Genomic DNA, 22,005 nt, shown 5'->3' with positions numbered 1-22,005 from the left:
ACCACTAAAAATATGCCATAACATTCCACTTCGAACTTTCATTTGATTGGACTAAAAATTTTACACAGGGTATGGTTGGTATCGTGAAATCCGACATTAAGAGACGAAATATGGCATTAAATTCACGTTACAGCTAAGATCTGCCTTCGAAAGGCAGGGGAATCGTTTGCAATATCTTTGACCCGAACAGCATCAGCTCGGCGCCATACCGAACACAAGCTATTTATAGAAAGGCAGCATCCAGCGAGTACGTGAATTCGGTCCCATTACGAACACGTAAGAGCGTTGTATTCTTCTCGTTATCTGCCCAAATATGGTAATGTTCACACAGTGAAGACTATGTACGTCAGAGGGAATCATCTGGAAACTTGTTGAGCGGTATAAAGAGTGAACCCACCCTGAAGATGAAGAAACAATTCGATAATCGTCTGGGATGCTACCCCGCTGTCGGTCATCACCAGGTTGCTGACTTAGATTAATTGGACAATGTCAAGAGGGTAGCATTACTGAGAAGATAGACTCGGGTTCACGAGAACAAAACCAGGTTACTAGTAAAGCTGAATAAGCAATATACAGTAATAGTGTACACTGGCTTAGAGTAACTCCATGCAGTAGTGACAGGATTATACTACCACTGAACTTTGTTACTCGGAGTTTCATTGGCCCTGAGTTTCCTTGAGAATTAAACCGAATTCTGTGTCTCTGGACACTCTTTTAGCTTGTAAGTTTCTTACAGATTGAAGTCCTGGCAGCTGGACACGCGAAAGTCGCTCTTTGATTGTGTCGATCGAGGTAAGCAATGTCAATCAAAATGTGCCTTTCTAACTTCCTCTCATGACATAATGTCGTATCACATCAGGGTGTATTCGCACTCGATGTCACATCTAATCAGTTTGCTTAGCGCAGTACCGAATGATCTAAGTATGTTTATGATCTACAATTTGTGATACAAAAGGTCGGAGTATGGTGATGGGATTGAGGAACTAACAACGATAAAGTTTATTATTGGAAAAAGCAAAGTTCATAATGCACAGTCCTGAACAATTTTATGTGGCAATCTGCTGAGCAGGGAAAAAACATTTCCATACATCGACATTTATTTGCTAGAGAAAATATACGCATATAAATACGTCGTAGAATATTTATAAGAGGATAAATACAGTCTGTTTATCTTATTCATTTTTTTCTTGTGCAGGAAATAACGCCATGAACGACTTTATTTTTCTCCTTCATTAGAGCTGACTTCTTCACATGGAAAATGTTATTTAATGAAAATTGCCTCATCAACTTAGGCTCTTACTGATATACAGAGTAGGTCTCAGCTTTGTTCTGTTAATGTAAAACATAAATCATTTTTCGTTTACGCTAGTAGAAGAACACCAAATGGAAAATATATCCAAGTCGTTATAGAACATTCGCAAGTTGTCATGAAAATAAAGTAAAATAATAAAATTAAAGATTAAGAAGATACCAAAGACTAAAATCCACTACTATATCATGCGTGGAGGTAAGAATAAGGGGAGATGGCGCTACGTATCCCAGCCGTACTATGTTTTGAAGCCATGGGGGCGTGGCTCGCTGCCATGACACTCTGACCAAAACAATGCCAGTGTGTTATAGCGCTGCGTGTATTACAGTCGCTAATTGGACCATATACGCATGTAACGTCATCAGATTGGTTGTTTCAAAGTTTTTGTTTAAAATAAAATCTCGTAAAGGCGAAATTCCGCGTTTCTTATGATTAAAAATACTTTTTAATGTAATATTACGAATAGCTAGACTTCAATGTAAACGATACAATTTTGGTAATTCAGTAATTAACGTGAATCACAAACTAAATAATAGAAACTGAAAACTAAGTTAGCTATACCCTCCCTCCAAAGCCCCATAAATACATCATGTTTGTAATACGTACTGGGACATTTCAGTTACGTTACACTACTGGGAAACACTGTTCATTACCACCAATATTTACTGAAATACGGTACATAGAATGGCAAATCTACACAGTGTCCTGTTTAGGCCTATACTTTACGCCAGTTAATGTAGTGTTAGCTTTTAATTTGGTACATGATGAAGACAAAGTGAGTTTCTCAACTCTTCGATTATCGACGATACGTACATATTATACTGAAACGTGAACTTGAAAACTAAGAATCTAATTCTTTGAATTAACATACCTTTTGCAAATGTTTTGGGTGTTCAGGGAAAACTGATGGTACAGCATTTTCTCGGAGCCTTACTGTTGAAAGTGAAGTTCGGTCTATGTCCTCTTCTCGGAAATGCTGAGAACATATAGTGCTCCATTTAGACGCACGCCAATTCTTCCTCCTCACAGCATTCTCCCACAGAGCTTACCGACTTTCATTTTTAGGAAATCTAAAATCATACAGGAGAAAAACACGCTATAGTACAAGGACCGATGTAGCACATGTTCATTCACAATGAAGTTGTAAAATCACACTTAACGAGACAACTTACACATGAAATGTTATTCCCTTCGATTTCGCATCACAATCAGAACGATTCGTACATCCGAACACCACACAAGTCACCATAATACCGCAAAATCCTTCCAAAAGCGAGCGACAAGCCTATGTACAGAAGCTTACAGCAGCAATGTTTTGGTCGGATTGAGATGGCTACCCTCGGCTTCATATAGCTTCACAGCTGTGACCTCACGGCGTCTCCCTCTATTCTTACCTCCATAATATCATGAGTGAACGCGGCGGAAACAGGTTAACTTCTAACATTAGCAGACGACGAGAGACAGTTCTCTCCTCCCCCTCAGGAACCACCACCAACGTCACCATCACAACTTTCTTCCCGATAAATCTTAATGGTAACGTGATGTGAGCTGATGTCCCAAGGCACTGACGCCAAGTGTGAATGTCACCATTTGAAATGCATTGTGGAATGTTTTGAGGTTCCAGCACATGATGGTAGGTGTGAATTGGCCTTAAGTAGTAACATTCGCTTTCTGATTGCAGGTTTGTCACAGATGGCATTGCCCGTAGATAATTTTATTTAACTGCTCTTAATACCCGCTCTTGTCACGTATTATGGGTTCAATAGTTTCATTTCAATTTTTTTTTAGGCACTTTCGACTCAGTTTCTTTTCGCGCAACAGTGCCTCGGCCCTGGTGAGACATAGAAAAAAATTCTCCTTCAAAAAGTTTGTCATCAAAAAGTACAATGATCCACAGAACGAAAAAGTAAAAAAGTGTTTATTGACCTTAAATACCATAGGAGAACAGCCGAAGAAGAATCAAAAATGCCGCTAAAATCACAGATGCTGTGAACCTACAGGTCACTGTGTTCTGCGAATATAGGTCGAAATACTGACCAATGACCACTTGGCAGATAATCGTTGGTTGTGTCGAGTTGGTAGTGGTGTGAGGTGGTACTGGTGTGCATCCTAATTTTTTTTCTTTTTTTTGTGGGGAAGCGGCATTTACTGAAAATTGTACGTATTGCATTATTGTACTTCCTTAAATTTAGTGTGAATGTAATATCAGTCATACACTTGTATGTAGTTTAAAGTGATAAACGTTAAAGTTTTGCGTTTTCTCCTCGGTTCGCCATCTTGAACTTAACAGCAATTTTTGGGACGATTGAAAGTGACTGATCCGGATGTTTCCTTATAATTTGTTTCCTGCCGTAAAATATTAGTGACTGCGCAAGCGTAAAAGAATTCTACTCGTCGGCACGCCGCTAATGTTAGTTTCGATTGTCACAATAGTAAAATTGTAAACTTTTTGTGTCATGTTTTTGGTTTGTTAATTTTTTATTTATTTATTTATTTTTTTTTTTGCATACGTTAGGTGCTATTGCTCTGTAAGGGTGTTTTTTGTTATGGTTTATTTTTTACGGGAAAATTTAATAGTTTTATGTTCTTTGTTTATTTCACTTTGGAAAATTGTTCCGTATTTGTGCGTTTGTCGTGGAATCAGCCACACACGCGATTCCCGCAGTGGAGATACGGAAATACGCAATAATAAATGTGGTGCTTATTTTCTGACGCTCTTTCGAGAACGTAATGTGTTTACATTTCGCGGCGTGCGGTTGCAGCTGTAACGGTTACAAAGCTAAGATCTGACAAAGTTATTTGCGCTCTGTTATAGTGTTATTAAATTCATAGTTTTCAAGGGTGTTTCGTTCTGTTTCTGGCGAAATAACGATTTAATAAAGTTTTGGAAACGTTCACTCTGTGTGTTTCAGATTTTTCTGTGCGTTGAAGTGGGTTAGTAAATTTCGTGCTTTAGTTTACAGCTGGCTTTTGTAGTGAAGTATGTATGGGTCAGTCAGCGCTAATTTATTTTTTTTTTTTTTTTTTTTTTTGTTTTTTTTTTTTTTTGTTACGGAAGGACACTTTTCTGAGAAATCTGGGTAAAAAACTTTAATTAGAAATGCAAAACTAGGCACAACATATATTCTGCAAACTGTTAAAAGCAACATGAAATTTTTTATGTATTTAAATAGTAATAGTTTCTATATTTTCAATATTTATTATGATTACTGAGCGTTATGGAAGGACAAGAAAAAGTACAGCGTTTTTGATACTTGAGTATAGAGATGAATTTGTGCTTTGATGTTTGTTTCACTTAGCAATTTTTTTAATTGGTTAACTGCATGTGTTTAGTATATAATTTAGGGCATAATAGATTTTTTTACCTCTTAGACTAAATGCTGCATCCAAGAAAGTGAGTAGCTGCAGTGTTAGGGAAGGACATTTTTTACCCAGCTATACAAATTTTACTTTTAACACAAAATATATTGTTACTTATTGAATTTTATAGTCTGCTGCTCGTGGTCTCGCGGCAGCATTCTCGCTTCCCGAGCACGGGGTACCGGGTTCGATTCCTGGTGGGGTCAGGGATTTTTCCTGCCTCGAGATGATTGGGTGTTGTGTTGTCTTCATCATCATCATTCATCCTCATACTATCGGAGGAAGGCAATGGCAAACCACCTCCACGAGGACCTAGCTTAGTAAAGCAGTGCGGTTCTCCCGCATCGTTCCCCTACGCTCTGTAAAGACGCATGGGACTTCATTTCCATTTCATTGAATTTTATAACAATAAATGCTATCATACAAGTTACATATTAATTAATTACTGAAATTACAAATATGTAGCATAGGAAAGTGAAATTATTGTTAGTAAAATGTAGACTTTGTACATACACGATTTAAAACATTTAATCAAGTGACACTGGAAAATGATCTATAAATTTCAAAATAATTGAAAAACTATGTACTTAGGCATAACTACTTGCTTAAGAAAGCATGAGTAATGTTGCTGAGATTTTTTTAAGAAAGTACCAGGAATAAAAAACTTCCATTTAGTTATTGTTCACAAACAACAACAGGGTCTGAAAATTTATAAGTCTTTCGGAACTACCATTGATATGTGGTTCACATAACACAGAAATGATGTCACCAGGAGAAACATTAAAGACATCATTCTGGACAATTTTAAATGTGTTTTTAGTATTGTCTGTTGACTTCATTCCAATCACTTATCGCGTCTTTATCAGCATAATGCGTGCATACCTGTATACAACAGCTGTATCACTAAACACTTTGCAAAGTAAAAATGACCCATTAGACAAGACTGAATAATTTGTTAACTTGCTTTGAACTACTTGGTTCTGCTGCTGCTTGAAAACATTTGCACTCTGAATAAGTTTTTAGATCCTTCCACTACTATGCTGCCCAGAAAAAACAGAATTTTCCAAAAATGTGACGTGGTTTTTTCAGAAGAGCGTTGTGCAAAATATTTTTGAAGGCCACTTATAGGCAAACAGTTATTCCATCAGCTTTCCATTTTCTTTACTGCTTCAATTCTTGACTCTGGAACGGAAATCACAATACTACTTTTGGCAAGATCTTTTGCAGCTGTTGCAAATTCTTCTGCATTATTTACTACTGTTTTTTTCTGGAGTATGGAACGAAAAATGACACTCTTCAGTTCCCATCTGATGCCATCATGTGGACCCTTTCCATGAGCTTTTACGAAGTAACTTTGATCATCTGTTACACCAAAATCTTCTTCATGAAAAAGATCACAAACAGAGAACCGGCTTTTGAACTGACTTGCAGCTCCATCACTGAAGTAATGACTTGTGAAATTGGAAACCCAACTTTTGTTTGCAGATGTGCTAAAATTGCCTGATTGAAAGTATGGACACTGTCCTTACTATGTTCTAAAGAATCACAGTAGTTTATATGCTTCAGTTCACGACACTTGTAATACACAATGACTGTAAAAATACACACACTGGGTGACCACCAGTGAGCCTACATGATCTCAGATTGATGTTTTATCGCAAAGTTTTCTGAGAAGTCCTCTAGTGCAACAATGTCTGTTTCGGGAAGGACATGTTTTAACATGGGCAACTGCCTACGTGCATTGTGAACATGCCTAGTCAAAGTCTATAATTGTAAATAAAGACACTAACTTCTCGATCTCTTAGTGTTATAGGTACAACATGCTTTGGTCGTAAGTGTTTAAATTTTGACAGTCCAATGGGTAACTCCCCATACTCTTTGCAGAAAAGTTCATAAATTTCTTTATTATTGTATAGCGAAAATATCTTTTGCATGTACTCTTTACCACTTTTAATAGAAATTAATTCCTTTCTGCCAGGGCACTGCCAGCTTATGTCATCACTTTCATAAAATTGTATCAGCTTCTGTATTGTTTGATTTGGCACAGAATCCCTTTTTCAAATACTGATTGTTTTGGTTTTACATTCCTAGCAGTAAAGCCAGCAACTTCAAAAAAAAATTATTAAGTTTTTGAGGTGAAAAGGATTTGACGAGTTTTCCAAGAACTTCGGGATGCTCGGAAGGTGATTTTGGGAGACATCACTTGATCCTAGCGGTAGCTTTACCTGATGTGCTAGGTGACATTTTTAATGTTGAATTTGCACTGGTTTGACGAGCAAGGGCACGTTGCATCTTTTTCTTTTTAATATTTTCGTTAATGACCTATCTTTTCCTCAGCTATTAACTTCTGTTATTTTGCTTTTTTTCTCCCACAATCTTTTTGACGATACACTTCTGCTGTTCCTGGATCATTCATTTTTAGTTTTCTGCATTCCTTAGAAAGCTCAGCACCTGTTTTGGCCATCACACACGCACCTATATTCAAGAAACTTGTTAAGTCTATAACTGAACCAAAGAAGCAATTGAATTTTTATTAAATTTCCAAAAATGTCATAGTAAGCCATTGATGTACATTACATTTTATTAGTAAGCTCAAAGAGTGAACATATGCTCAGCTCAAAGGAGATATGCCATGTTTGTTTAGAGTATAAATTAAAAATTACAAAGCCAAAAAATGAGATTCTTTTTACATGGTTTTAAAAGTGTTGTGCATAACAATGTCACCTAGTCTTTGCAGAGTAGGCTATGATATTCCTTCACTGTTAATAATTATAAAAATATTTGGAAGTTGTCAGATAAATACTAACAATATTAACAAGATGTCTCAGCATGTAAATATTTGATACACACCGGCTTTTGAAGTAATCAGGCTTATTTGAAAAAATGTTTGACTTATGCATAAACAAACTAACTTTGTTTACATTAAAGTAATACTTACTTTCAAATTGTTTGTAACCATTATATTACACTTCCAGCATGAACAGCCACTTGAAACCTATACAACAATGTAGAGAGAGAAGAGAAAACTAGAGGGAAAACATCTGACAGAATTGTTTCATTGGCTAGCTAGGTAAAGACATGCTGTGAGTGGCTGGTTTCATTTTTAGAAGGGAAACTCAAATAGACATTTATAACAAATGTCCTTCCGTAACAAATTTTACAAAATAAATATTTATTAAATAGTCGTGTTTCATGTGGATTTATGGTACTGAAGACATCATAATACTCTTATATTAGGAAGTTATGGAAAAAAGAAAATTTTATATTAACTGTTCATTATATTTTATATTGAAATTATGTCACCAATTTGTTATGGATGGACATTTACAATTTTGGGGGAAATTTTATGTCTTTGATAAACATACCAAATTCCAGCTTTTAATACCAATGTATTCCTGTTAGGCTAACTTAAGTGCCCACATAGATTTTGTCACAGGATCATCAATGTGTGTGATACAAATAATAAAAATGAAATGTCCTTCCATAACAGGAAATATTTTATTTTTCCTAAATGTGTGAGAAAAAATCACACTAATAATTTTTTGAGAAGGAAAGTGACTATAGCACATGAAACTACATTGTTTTCTGAACAAAATAGCACAAAGTTTTATTGCGATTAAAAGGTTTTTGAATTTCAGCACTTGTGGCATACAATATCACGGCCTGACCCTTCAGTAAAATTTTCATTCACTGTTTTAACTTCATTTAGGGTTCCAGTGGCCGCTTGGATTTTCTGGTTTTCATTAATGTTTGTGAAGTTTTGTTGGAATTGGTATAAGTTGTGGTTTAGTACTATTAATAAAAGTAGTTGCTTTCTCATTAAGACAGAGAATATCAAGACCGCTATTTTTAGTTGTGTAAATAGTGCAACTGGTGTAACAGAACTTAGGTAACATAGAAGTTTAGTTTTCTTCAGTAGCTGTAAAATTTTACCGTGAGTGAAAAGTGCATGGGCTACGTTGTGGCGTTGCGAGTAGTGGGTTACAGTGTGGGATTTATTCAATGTATTTTCATTGGGTGGAATGCAGTGGGAAAGCCAGTGGACATTCTAACGAGATCCTCTCCTGGGAATGCAGAATCTGTAGTAGAAATAGGTTGATAGAGGTGCAGGAGCATAAGATCTATGCCCTTTAGGTGCAGTTTCAATATGCAGAGGAGGAACTAGATAGGTGGAGGAGGGTGAAGGGTGCTGGGGAATGGGAACTGGCAGTTGGCAAGAAGGCAGCTAGGAGGAGGAGGTGGTGTTCAGACAGTTGTACTTTGAGTACATGAAATAAATTTCACCAAATGTCAGAGTTGAGTGGATAGGAGCCTCTTGAAGCTGTAGATGTCTGGAACATGCAGAAGTCCTTAGTGGTTAGGAGGCCTAGGTCTGTTGCGAAGTCTAACAGAAAGGTGTTGGTTCTGCTGCTAGATAGTTCGCACAGTAGAGGTGTGGGCCAGCAGTTCCTGGAAGTGTTGGGGAGTGCGTACCATGTCACCAGCATTGTGAAGTCTAGTGCAGGGTCGGCTCAGGTGAGTGACAGGATAAGCGAGTTACGGAGGAGGATCAGGTAGTGATAGTGTGTGGAGCAGGGAATAGTCTTGATAGGGACAAGGAATATGATGTAGGTAGTGACCTGGTAAAGATAGATACTCAAACTGGTGGCACTAATGTGCATTTTGTGCAACTCTTTCAACGTCATGGTCAGCCTCATAATCCGACTGTTAGGCGAGTTAACGTGGGACTGAAGAGGGCTCGGAGGGCATGGGGGTCAATCCATACTAAGTGGTCCAAGAAAAAAATAATTGGTTGCTTGACCATCTCAGAAAAATTTTATATTTGCTGGGTGAATTCCCCAAAGTTTAGTACTCACAAAAATATTTTTAAAAAATTTGTTTATTATTTTATAATAGTGGCCATATTTGTTCCAGGCCACATGCGTTTTTTTCTTATTTGCAAGGATCTACATTTTTACAATTATTCAGTAGTGGATTGTCCTAAGCCTTTCAGATGAAATGCATTTAGTTAACACACTCTGGGCTACAAATTAACATCATTATCACTTAGCTGAATGTATTCTTTAATATATTTTTAGTAGTACTAAGGAACGTGTGTCTCATGGAATTTACAACTGTGACTGGGCGGACTTATAATCTTACACCCAAACTGAGTGGACAAATTTCTCAAATGTTCAATGAGTGATGTACTAAAAACAAATAACGAGAGCAATATAATGTAATTAGTAGGCTTATTTTCAATTAAAAAAGTAAATAATCATAGATGATATACTGTAACTGATAATATTTTATTCCAGAAGCCTAGATATTGCAGATGTTAAACATATTATTGACTTGTTTGTATTTTTTTTTTCCATAACTTCCAATTGAATCTCAAATTTGAAATTTATAATGAAGTTTGATATAAAGGGCTGTTAACCGTGAAATTTTCAGATTTTTATCTGGTCCCCCAACAAAGATATTGCTGGCCATGAAATGAGAAAATTAAAAAAAATCCATTTTTTAAAATAGTATATCTTTTAAGTGTCAGCCACTCACCATTGATACTCTACAAAAAGTAACTGTACTATACAGTGTAATAGCAGAAAAAATATTAAAACTGAGAAATTAATCTTTGTTTGGAAAACTACTGTTCAAAAGTTGAGTTTTTTAAATTTGTGGCTGATAACTTAGAACTTTTAAAAATATATTGAAGAATACATTTAGCTAAGTGATAATTATGTTAATTTGTAGCCCAGAGTGTGTTGAACTAAATTTATTTTATCTGAAAGGCTTAGGACAATCCACTACTGAATAATTGTAAAAGATGTATATGCTTGCAAATACAAAAAAACGCATGCGGCCTGGAACAAATATGGCCGCCATTTCAAAATAATAAACAATAAATTTTAAAAAACATTCTTGTGACTAATTAACATAGGGGAATTCACCCAGCAAATACAAAAATTTTCTGAGATGGTCAAGCAACCGGTGCTGGACCACTTGGTATGGATTGACCCAGGGGCCACATCTCAGTGGTGGCAGTTGAGTCTATCAGTAAATCGGGTTTCACTAGACATGACCTGCACCTCAATAGGTATGGGAAGGGGAGGCTGGTGAAGCTTTTAGTTCACAGTGTAGTGGGTAGTGTTGGAATCACTCATGGAAAAATTCCTGTAATAGTTAATAGTTGGTGTTAGAGCTGCACCCTTTTTTGATTGAAGTCAGCTGATAGGTATACGTGCTTAAAGGAAGTCCCTCTAAGGGATCACCTTCAGAAAATGTCGTCTTTCTAAGTAGAGAAAGAATTAGCGTATTTCATCAAAATATAAGAGGTATTAGAGATAAAGTTAGTGAACTGCTTATAGATGTTCCTCTGAAGTTATTGGTATATTGTAGCATCACTTAAATTATTTGACAATTCAGAGTCTCCCTTTACCAGGACACACATTAGCTGGCTGTTGAGTTCCTTGTGGGGTGGGGGAGTGGCTATGTACATAAAAAAAAAACAGTATCCCATTTGAGTCCATAGACGTATCATGGCACTGCACTGAACAGATATTTGAATGTTGTGCAGGGGCAGTTGAATTTAGGGAAACTTAATTTCTAATTTTGTTTATAGGTCACCCAACTCTGACTTCAGGGCATTTCTGCTTAAGCTAGAGAGGGTTCTTGATTCACTTTATAGGAAGTACCAGAAATTGGTTACATGTGGTGACTCCAATATAAATTTTCTACATGATGGTACAAGAAAAAGGTTGTTGGTAGATCTCCTAAATTCATATGATCTGATGCAGATTGTGTTTTTTTCCCAGCTAGGGTGCAGGGTAACAGTAGCACAGCCATAGACAATATTTTTATTCATTCTTCATTACTAGATGGGCATTCTGTTAGTAAACAGGTGAATGACCTTTCAGACAATGATGCACAGGTTTTAACACTGAAAGGCTTTTGTACTCAAACAAATGTCATATGATTGCAAACTATGTAGTTAAGATAATCCAATGTCAATGGCGAGTTTTTCAATCCTCATCAAGGAACAAGAGTGGCTGGATGTTTATTGTGCAAATAACATAAATGACAAATATAATGCTTTCCACAATACAGTTGTCATGCTGTTTGAGAGTTGCTTTCCACTAGAACATTCTAAATGGGGTACTAGCGGTAAAAGGTAGCCTGGGTAGCTGACTAGTGGGATAAGGATATCGTGTAGAACAAAGCAGGAACTATATCAAATGTAAGAAGTTGTCATGATAAAGCTACAGTTTCCCATTACAAACAGTACTGTAAGGTGCTTAACAATGTTATTAGGAAGGCAAAGAGTATGTGGTACACAAACAGAATAGTTGGTTCAAATTAAAACCATATGGTCAGTTGTGAAGGAAGTGTCTGGTCAGCAGCACAAGGTCGACGATATAAAGTCAGTTCCTAGTAAAATATTTCTGTTACTGATAAATCAGATATATCTACAGTATTTAACAATCATTTCCTGAGAATTGCTGGTGAATTAAATAAAAATTTAGTCTCTGCAGGGAACCATATAACTCTCTTGGCAAATGCCTTTCTAAGACTGATGTCTGAAATACTCCTCTGTGATACAGACAAGGGGGAGATTGAGTCAATAATTAAATCACTGAAGACTAAGGACTCTCATGGATATGATGGGAGTGCCTAGCAGAATATTAAAGTGCTGTGCTGCTCATGTTAGCCCTGTATTTAGCTATATTTGTAATTTTTCCTTTAGGAATAGTTTCCTGAACGATTACTCAGTAGTAAAGCAGCTTTATAAAAAGGGAGAAAGGGATAATGGAGACATTTTAGACCTATTTCTATGCCCTCAGTGTTTTGCTAAAGTTATTGGCCATGATTTGCTATCAAATGTACGGTTCGGTTTTAGAAGTCGTTTATCAGCTGAGAATGCTATATTCTCCTTTCTCTGTAATTTACTGGCTGGGTTAGAAAAAAGGCTTCAAATGCTAGGCATAATTTTATATTTAACTACGGTGTTTGTGTTGATCACAAAATAATGCTCCAGAAGTTGGATCATTATGGAATACGGGGAATAGTTCACAATTGGTTCACCTCTTAATTTAGGAACAGACAGCAAAAGGTCCTTATTCACAGTGTTGAGAATGACTGTGATGTGGAGTCTGCGTGGGGCACAGTCAAATGGGGGTGCCCAAGGTATCCGTTTCAGGACTGCTCCTGTTCCTTGTTTATATAAATGATATGCCCTCTAGTGTCACAGGTAACTGTAAAATATTTCTGTTTGCTGATGACACTAGCTTGGTAGTGAAGGATGTTGTGTGCAACGTTGGCTGTTTCAAATAGTGCAGTTCATGACTTAAGTTCATGGCGTGTCGAAAATAAACTAATGCTAAATCACAGTAAGACTCAGTTTTTACAGTTTCTGACACACAATTCAACAAAATCCAATGTTTTAATTTCACAGAATGGGCATATGATTAGTGAATCGGATAGGTAGTAAATTGTTGTGGAAAACCCACATTCAGGATCTTGTGCTGCAGTTTTTACTATTCAAATGGTATCTGAAGTGAATGACATTGACCTCTCAATGTGTATATACCTTACTGTCATTTCTTGTTAACAATATTAGCTTATTCCCAAGAATAAACAACTTCCACTCAGTTAATACTCAGCAGAAATCAAACCTGCATTTGACTCTGATTTCCTTAACTCTTGCGTGGAAAGGTGTGCAGTATACTACTACATCCGTTTTCAATAAGCTACCACTCAAATTCACAAATCTTAGCTGTAATCCACATGCTCGAAAATCGAAACTGGAGTTTCCTCATGGGTAACTGTTTCTATTCTATTGATTAGCCCCTTGAAAAATTAAGCTTGTTCTTGTTGTATTGTTGATTTAGTTTACTTAAACTTATGGCTTTACTTTTTTGGGTTCATAAACATTTTATTTTTATCTGTTATTACTTTTACTTTGTAATTTTACATATTGACATGTTCCATGACCTTCGAGATTTGCTCCTTAATTTGGTCTTATGGAACTTGACATATAAATAAATGAAATACTAATGCCACTTGTATGTTGTTCCTGTTTGAAAATGAAATATTTAAACCTGTAATAACAGAGTAAGAGCAGACTGTAGGTGTGTGAGATGAGTGACGGTAGGATATGTAAAAAAGAGACTAGACTTAAGTGTTTGAGTTCCTTGAACATTATGAAGTTAAGTGTTTCAGTCTGTCCCACATACCTATAGACGAATTTATTGGTGCAGGTTTTCAACAAATGCCATGCAGTCTGAAATATAAATGTCATATTTTGAGGTATAGGCATACTACTTTGTCCTTTTGAGCTAAACTTTCCATTATTGCTCTATTAGTGACTTGATTCGCCAGTTAGAAGTTTGCGTAAAATGAATCCAGAATGTCCCATTGTTGTCTGCTTCTAATGACTTTTTGTGGTGCTTTTTGAGTAAAAGTTAATTACGCATTTGTTTCGTGGCATATGTTTGGGGTAATGTATGTATTCTGTTTGTCGTCAGTAACATATTTCTCCAAATTATCTATTTCACTGTAAAAAATTTATGTAATTCCTTACCAATTTACCTAGAATTCCAGAATGAGATTTTCACTCTGCAGCGGAATGTGCACTGATATGAAACTTCCTGGCAGATTAAAACTGTGTGCCGGGCCGAGACTCGAACTCGGGACCTTTGCCTTTCACGGGCATGTGCTCTACCAACTGAGCTACCTAAGCACGACTCACGCCCCATCCTCGCAGCTTTACTTCTGCCAGTATCTTGTCTCCTACCTTCCAAACTTTACAGAAGCTCTCCTGCGAACCTTGCAGAACTAGAGCTTCTGTAAAGTTTGGTAGGTAGGATACAAGATACTGGCAGAAGTAAAGCTGTGAGGACGGGGCGTGAGTCGTGCTTGGGTATCTCAGTTGGTAGAGCACCTGCCCGCGAAAGGCAAAGGTCCCGAGTTCGAGTCTCGGCCCAGTGCACAATTTTAATCTGCCAGGAAGTTTCTTACCTGGGATTCCGTTAGTAAATGTCACATTCGTAAATAGTTTGTGATGATAGTGGATGAACCTGAAAGGAAGTCAAAATAAAATACCTTAACAGAGAATTTCAGCAGGTGCTTACTTACGATGGTAAGTAGTAGTCTGTTAAGATAGGAAATTTTAAATGAGAAAATGGAAGCTTATCGTAAGTGCAAGATATGGTTGGGTTACAGATTAAATAGGGGGGGGGGGGGGAGAGAATGGTAAATCTTGTTCATTTCCACTTGTATAGTGATATCCCTAAATTGGAAATGTCAGAGTATAGGTAATATTAGTTACCTTCACAGTTAACACGTTTCATGTATTTTATTTGTTTAGGACGTAATAAGTGTAACGTTTGAGAACTGGGTGAGGCTTTAAAGTGACAGTCTTGGTGAGAGAGTTCAAATGTGAATATGAAACAAATGTTGTGGGAACATATTGGTTTGTGGTGTGTGTGTGTGTGTGGGTGGGGGGGGGGGGGTGCAGCATTATTTTGGTTTCATTCATTTGTTTACATAAAGCTCTTGAGATTTGTGTTCAGCACTTTCATTTTAATGCAAATGCAGGTGAGGCAAAATAATTCCTACTTCGGTATCAGAAATGAAATATGTTTTCAACTATCCATAAATTGTATATAAACTAGAATTTGCCAGTAACCGTTCAGACTGAATCCTGAACTCACTAAATATGACTAATAAGACTAACTTGAAAGTGCCAGAGAAAACAAATTTGCTCTACTTTTCCACAATCTGTGACTAACATAAGTACTAAAAGGAGACATTGATTTTATGGTAAAGGATGGTGCTTCTGAGAGGCACTAGGTAGCCTACAATTTAAAAATGTTGTCTGGTAGTGTTGCAGTTTTGTGTAGTAAAATAAATGTGTTATGAAAGTTCAAGAAGAAAACCATTTGTGTGACCAAAGCTTACAAATTACAGTTCAACAAAATTAAACACATGATTGGTGCTAAAGTTCATCAGTTTCTCAGTATTTCTTATAGTCTCTGCGTAAAGATCTGATTGCAGTTTTTTCACAATTACGTAAAATAGTTATATCAGAAACCAACAACCAAGATTCTCGTAAGTGTATAAATCATATTTCTTCCTAAACTGCATAAAGGTGGAATTCCAGTACACCCAGAAGCGTCATCCTTGTCTATTACCCATTACTTACTAGGGAGAGAACTAGATTGCGTTCTCAGAAATAACAGAATTTGAACCTATGTTTTGTATCAAGAATTCCAAACCACCTATGGATGAAATTACATACTCTGGTCTTGCCCACTTCCAAACTAGTATCATTGGGTGGTACTGGAAACTGATTCTTGACCAAATAAGTTGCAAAATTTGTATGTTTTAACATCAGCAAAGCCCTACAAAGACTGTTTTTTTTTTCTTGTGTTCGCATTGACCTGCAGTGTGTTTCTGCCTGGGTGCCCAGAGGCAACATAGCTATGGCCAGGAATATGAAGGAAGGCAATGGAAATGAGGAATTGCTGCCATCACATTTCTTACCACTAGCCAAGTTACAAGCAGAGATTTTGAAATGATCAGCGTGGATGGTTTCCTTAAAAGGCAATAAAGGCATAAACCTGTTAGAGCACAGAGAAAGTCCATAAGTTGCTTGTAATTCAACACGGAAGGGGTCAGATCTGAACTAATAGGAGTTGGAGGAAAGTCAGTTGAGAAATGAAGCAGAATGTTACTAATTTAACATGGACCTCAATGAAACACATGATCGAAGTAATTATTCTCCGTGAGTAGCAAAGAGGCTTAGGCTATTTCAAAATTTTTCATTTCACAATAAAGCTTTTACCCCAGGTTTTAAAATTAAACACAAGCTCATTTATGAATTTTAAATTGAGCACAAAGATTTAAGTTATACGAGCCCAAGGAGGATCGTGAAATCAGTAGGTTCTCTTGACAGTGGAGTTAGGATTCAGCTTCGGTGAATTTACAGCATGATGCAAAGCTCCTGATGATACTGGAGCAGATGAGGTGCAATCCACAAAATAATTTTCCAGTCTACTCTGATTCCCTTAGTGTCTACAGATGATTTAGCATATGCACCCAACAAACTGGTCCAAAACATTCAGGACACGCTTGACATATTAAAATTTCAATGGAAGAAGTATTATTCTGCTGGGTACCAGGCTATATGAGTCAAGGAAATGAGCAAGCTGACATGACAGCAAGGAACACCGACAACAAAAATAATTAATTGCCCAGTGCTGCCTCAGTAAGATTCTGTTGCCTTGTTTAGAAGCAGTGTTAGTCAGTGGGAAAATGTATGCCTGGAGGTACCAAGTAGCAAATCAAGACTAGTGAAGTCCAGTTTGGGCATGTTGGACATAGTTTGTCACAAAGATAGAAAAAAGGTTTTAACACTTCTTTGCCAGAGGTGCCAGTGGGAGGACCATCCAGTGTGCAATGCCTTTTTTTTTTTTTATATTGGTGTCAGTGCTTCACGTTTTACTTGATTGCATTTTATATTGCACGAGGGCAGCAGTTTTTTCTTGATGTGCATTTCTCGGCTGTTGTAAAACAGTGAGAAGCGTGTGGAACAATTTTCTTTTGTCGGGGGTCATGTTCAAATTGCTGGTTGGCTTATATTAGAATGTGACAGTGGAAGGGGTTAACCCAGGCAATATTAATCACCAGGTGGTGGCCATATACGGGGAAGATGCTGTGTAAGGGTCAGCACGAAAGTGAAATGCCCATTTTCATAAAGCTGGTAGTGTTTGGATGAAGACCTGAGACCATGCCAGGTGAACATGGTAATCACAGCTGAACTCATCAAAAAGATGAACAGCCTGGTGAGACACACCTGTAAGGTCACGCACAGTCTGATGGCAAAGTTCAAATGGGAGTGGCTTGAGCATCCGCCCCACTGCCCGGACATGTCACCTTGTGTCTTCCATTTGTTTGGTCTGCAAAAAGAAAATCTCAAAGGTAAGTGCTTCAACTTGGACGAAGAACTGAAGGATGCAGTGAAGGACTGGCTCCTGTCATAGTTACAGGAATTCTGAGAACAGGGAATCCTTCAGCTCATGAAACAATAGGCTAGTTTTGCTCATGCGTCTGGTGATTACTTTTGAGTAGAGACTTCAGTTATACCCACAGTGTGGTTTCGTATCTTTCGTTTTGAACACCCCCTCACAGTTTAATAAAAGTGTGAGAAAAGGGCATGCATGCTGTCATAAGTGATCTTTTAATAATCCATTGTATTATATTGATAAGCAACTTCTGTCAGTGTTGAATCAATATAGTCATTACATTTGCTGTTTAACTGAATTTCAGGTCAGTCGTGTGTACGGTTCGTATTAATCATTCTCTGGCTTATTGTCTTTGCTTTACACTCCTCGTAATTTGTTTTTGTGTTATATCTTAGAGCAGAATTTTCTTTGCTGCTTCTGTTCATTCTCTTGTTTTCAGTTTTGCATTTGAAAAGTGATAGGTGTGTGAGCATTGTCGTAATTGGTTTTCTATGTATCCTTCCTGGGTGTTGTAAGTCTGCTTCCTCAACAGCACAGATTTTATTAAGCACAACTTAATTACAGTTAAATTATGGAAAGTAGTAGTTCATGACACTTCTAGAAACACAACAAAAGATGTCAGGAGGTCCAAGACCTTGAGGTCAGTACAGTACTTTGAAAGTTTGTTGAATAACTCACACATCATTGAGGTCACTGTAGTTCATCCGAGAAATTCTCGGGTACAGTCAACCCTTTCAGTGCACCCATTTACTGTCAGTTCATTCACTGAAAACGCAATGGTCAGTTGAAGGGTGAGCAAAGGCAGTCCTGCATTAGGCAGGCAGGCAAATCTGCGTGCCAGGAAAATGGAATCACTAAGTCCAAATAAAAACCCAGAAGTAAACTTCTTAGTAAAGGGTGCTCATCAATAAATACACCAGATTGCTTGCTGTGAACATCAGCTGATCGACAAGTGAGCCCATGGGAGTCTGCTGCCGCCTTGAAATCAGCTATTAATGTTTTGCCTTGTGAACGGGGCAAGTGTGTCCTCCTGTGCCATGCATAATAACCTTGCTATTTGTTTTCATGTTGTTGTTGTTGTTGTTGTTGTTGTTGTGGTCTTCAGTCCTGAGACTGGTTTGATGCAGCTCTCCATGCTACTCTATCCTGTGCAAGCTTCATCATCTCCCAATACTTACTGCAACCTCCATCCTTCTGAATCTGCTTAGTGTATTCATCTCTTGCTCATCCTCTACGATTTTAACCCTCCACGCTGCCCTCCAGTACTAAATTGGTGATCCCTTGATGACTCGGAACATGTCCTACCAACCGATCCCTTCTTCTAGTCAAGTTGTGACACAAACTTCTCTTCTCCCCAATCTTCAGTTATTGTATGATCTACCCATCTAATCTTCAGCATTCTTCTGTAGCACCACATTTCGAAAGCTTCTATTCTCTTCTTGTCCAAAGTAGTTATCATCCATGTTTCACTTCCATACATGGCTACCCTCCATACAAATATTTTCAGAAACAACTTCCTGGCACGTAAATCCATACTCAATGTTAACAAACTTCTCTTCTTCAGAAACGCTTTCCTTGCCATTGCCAGTCTACATTTTATGTCCTCTCTACTTCAACCATCATCAGTTATTTTGCTCCCCAAATAGCAGAACTCCTTTACTACATTAAGTGTCTCATTCCCTAATCTAATCCCCTCAGCGTCACCCGAGTTAACTCGACTACATTCCATTATCCTCGTTTTGCTTTTGTTGATGTTCATCTTATATCTTCCTTTCAAGACACTGTCCATTCCGTTCAACTGCTCTCCCAAGTTCTTTGCTGTCTCTGACAGATTTACAATGTCATCGGCGAAGCTTGAAGTTTTTATTTCTTCTCCATGGATTTTAGTTCCTACTCCGAATTTTTCTTTTGTTTCGTTCACTGCTTGCTCAATATACAGTTTGAATAACATCGGGGAGAGGCTACAACCCTGTCTCACTCCCTTCCCAACCACTGCTTCCCTTTCATGTCCCTCAACTCTTATAACTCCCATCTGGTGTCTGTACAAATTGTAAATAGCCTTTCACTCCCTGTATTTTACCTCCACCACCTTCAAAGTTTGAAAGAGAGTATTCCAGTCAACATTGTCAAAAGCTTTATCTAAGTCTACAAATCCTAGAAACGTAGGTTTGCCTTTCCTTAATCTAGCTTCTAAGACAAGTCGTAGGGTCAGTATTGCCTCACATGTTCCAATATTTCTATGGAATCCAAACTGATCTTCCCCGAGGTCGGCTTCTACCAGTTTTTCCATTCGTCTGTAAAGAATTCGCATTAGTATTTTGCATCCGTGACATATTGAACTGATTGTTGGGTAATTTTCGCATCTGTCAGCACCTGCTTTCTTTGGGATTGGAATTATTATATTCTTCTTGAAGTCTGAGGGTATTTCGCCTGTCTCGTACATCTTGCTCACCAGATGGTAGAGTTTTGTCAGGACTGGCTCTCCCAAGGCCGTCAGTAGTTCTAATGGAATCCCGGGGCCTTGGTTCGACTGAGGTCTTTCAGTGCTCTATCAAACACTTCACGCAGTATCGTATCTCCCATTTCATCTTCATCTACATCCTCTTCCATTTCCATAATATTGTCCTCAAGTACATTGCCCTTGTGTAGACCCTCTATATACTCCTTCCACCTTTCTGCTTTCCCTTCTTTGCTTAGAACTGGGTTTCCATCTGAGCTCTTCATATTCATACAAGTGGTTCTCTTTTCTCCAAAGGTCTCTTTAATTTTCCTGTAGGCAGTATCTATCTTACCCCTGGTGAGATAAGCCTCTACATCCTTACATTTGTCCTCTAGCCATCCCTGCTTAGCCATTTTGCAGTTCCTATCGATCTCATTTTTGAGATGTTTGTATTCCTTTTTGGCTGCTTCTTTTACTGCATTTTTATATTTTCTCCTTTCATCAGTTAAATTCAATATTTCTTCTGTTACCCAAGGATTTCTACTAGCCCTCGTCTTTTTACCTACTTGATCCTCTGCTGCCTTCACTACTTCATCCCTCAGAGCTGCCCATTCTTCCCCTACCGTATTTCTTTCCCCCATTCCTGTCAGTTGTTCCCTTATGCTCTCCCTGTAACTCTGTACAACCTCTGATTTAGTCAGTTTATCCAGGTCCCGTCTCCTTAAATTCCCACCTTTTTACAGTTTCTTCAGTTTTAATCTACAGTTCATAACCAATAGATTGTAGTCAGAGTCCACATCTGCCCCTGGAAATGTCTTACAATTTAAAACCTGGTTCCTAAATCTCTGTCTTACCATTATATAATCTATCTGAAACCTGTCAGTATCTCCAGGCTTCTTCCATGTATACAACCTTCTTTTATGATTCTTGAACCAAGTGTTAGCTGTGATTAAGTTGTGCTCTGTGCAAAATTCCTCTTTTATTTCTTAGCCCCAATCAATATTCACCTACTACGTTTCCTTGTCTCCCTTTTCCTACTACCGAATTCCAGTCACCCATGACTATTAAATTTTCGCCTCCCTTCACTATCTGAATAATTTCTTTTATCTCATCATTCATTGTTGCATAATTGTTTCAAATTATCCAGCAGGACTAAGAGTATGCATGTTTTTGGGTTTCTATGGCATAGTAGTTATACGGTTAGAGGCATAGTGATCTATTCCATTTTCATATTCTCATTTTGATGTCGAAGTTCAAAAATTAATGTTTGTAGCAGAATTGAAGGTGTGAGGGTGGATAATGATTTGTGCTACTTCCTAAAACATTTAAATAGTATTTTGTGGAAAAAGTACTCATTTAATTTATATAAAGAAGAGTATTAAAAATTTGAAGGTAGGTTTGAAAGTAAGCCAGCAAATCTGTAGCCAATGTATTAATCATGTCTCCATAGAGTCGCTCACTAACTGGTTAGTCACTGTAGTATTTCATCCAATATCAGTGATACACAGTTGCCAACATTCCCTTGTAGACACAGGCCCACAAAAGTCAGGGTTTGAAACTAGGTGTAGCACAGAATTTTAGTGTGTTAAGTTTTTAAACACTCATTCTACTGCAAAGTGAAAGATATGTTACATAGGACTCTGTTTTATTTAGTGTTTGTAATTAATTGCTTCCTTGAGAGATGTTTGAATCTTGTAGCTTTAAGGGGACACAGTTGCAAACAGGCTCAAAAAAATTGATTTTTTTTCTAGTTTTAATTTATGCTCCAGTTATTTGCCTACAAAATGCCATTTGTTTCATACAAATCTGATTATTAGATTCGGAGTTATTAATTTGTTCGTGAAGCATGGTAACTAGCGCCACGTCCATTTTTGCTTTGTCTTGCGCAGGAG

General features: G+C 37.5%; 1 protein-coding gene across 5 annotated transcripts in view; it reads left to right on the top strand.

Moving 5' to 3' along the window:
* The first annotated feature begins 3,366 nt into the window (after positions 1 to 3,366).
* LOC124722890 (RNA-binding protein 1-like) overlaps positions 3,367 to 22,005 on the top strand; it is a 40,498-nt gene continuing 21,859 nt past the window's right edge. Inside the window, exons 1-2 of one of the 5 annotated variants that reach the window (XM_047248031.1) lie at positions 3,379 to 3,466; positions 7,645 to 7,752. In XM_047248031.1, the coding sequence (XP_047103987.1) occupies positions 7,748 to 7,752 (5 nt within the window). In that variant the 5' untranslated portion in view covers positions 3,379 to 3,466; positions 7,645 to 7,747. Of the gene's footprint in view, positions 3,467 to 3,598; positions 3,720 to 7,644; positions 7,753 to 22,005 lie in introns of those variants that run through there. The other 4 variants (XM_047248027.1, XM_047248030.1, XM_047248029.1 and 1 more) reach the window with 4 other exon arrangements.

Source organism: Schistocerca piceifrons, chromosome X (genome assembly GCF_021461385.2).
Source record: "Schistocerca piceifrons isolate TAMUIC-IGC-003096 chromosome X, iqSchPice1.1, whole genome shotgun sequence".
Taxonomy (NCBI): Eukaryota; Metazoa; Arthropoda; class Insecta; order Orthoptera; family Acrididae; genus Schistocerca; species Schistocerca piceifrons.
This window is presented reverse-complemented; position numbering and strand designations above follow the sequence as displayed.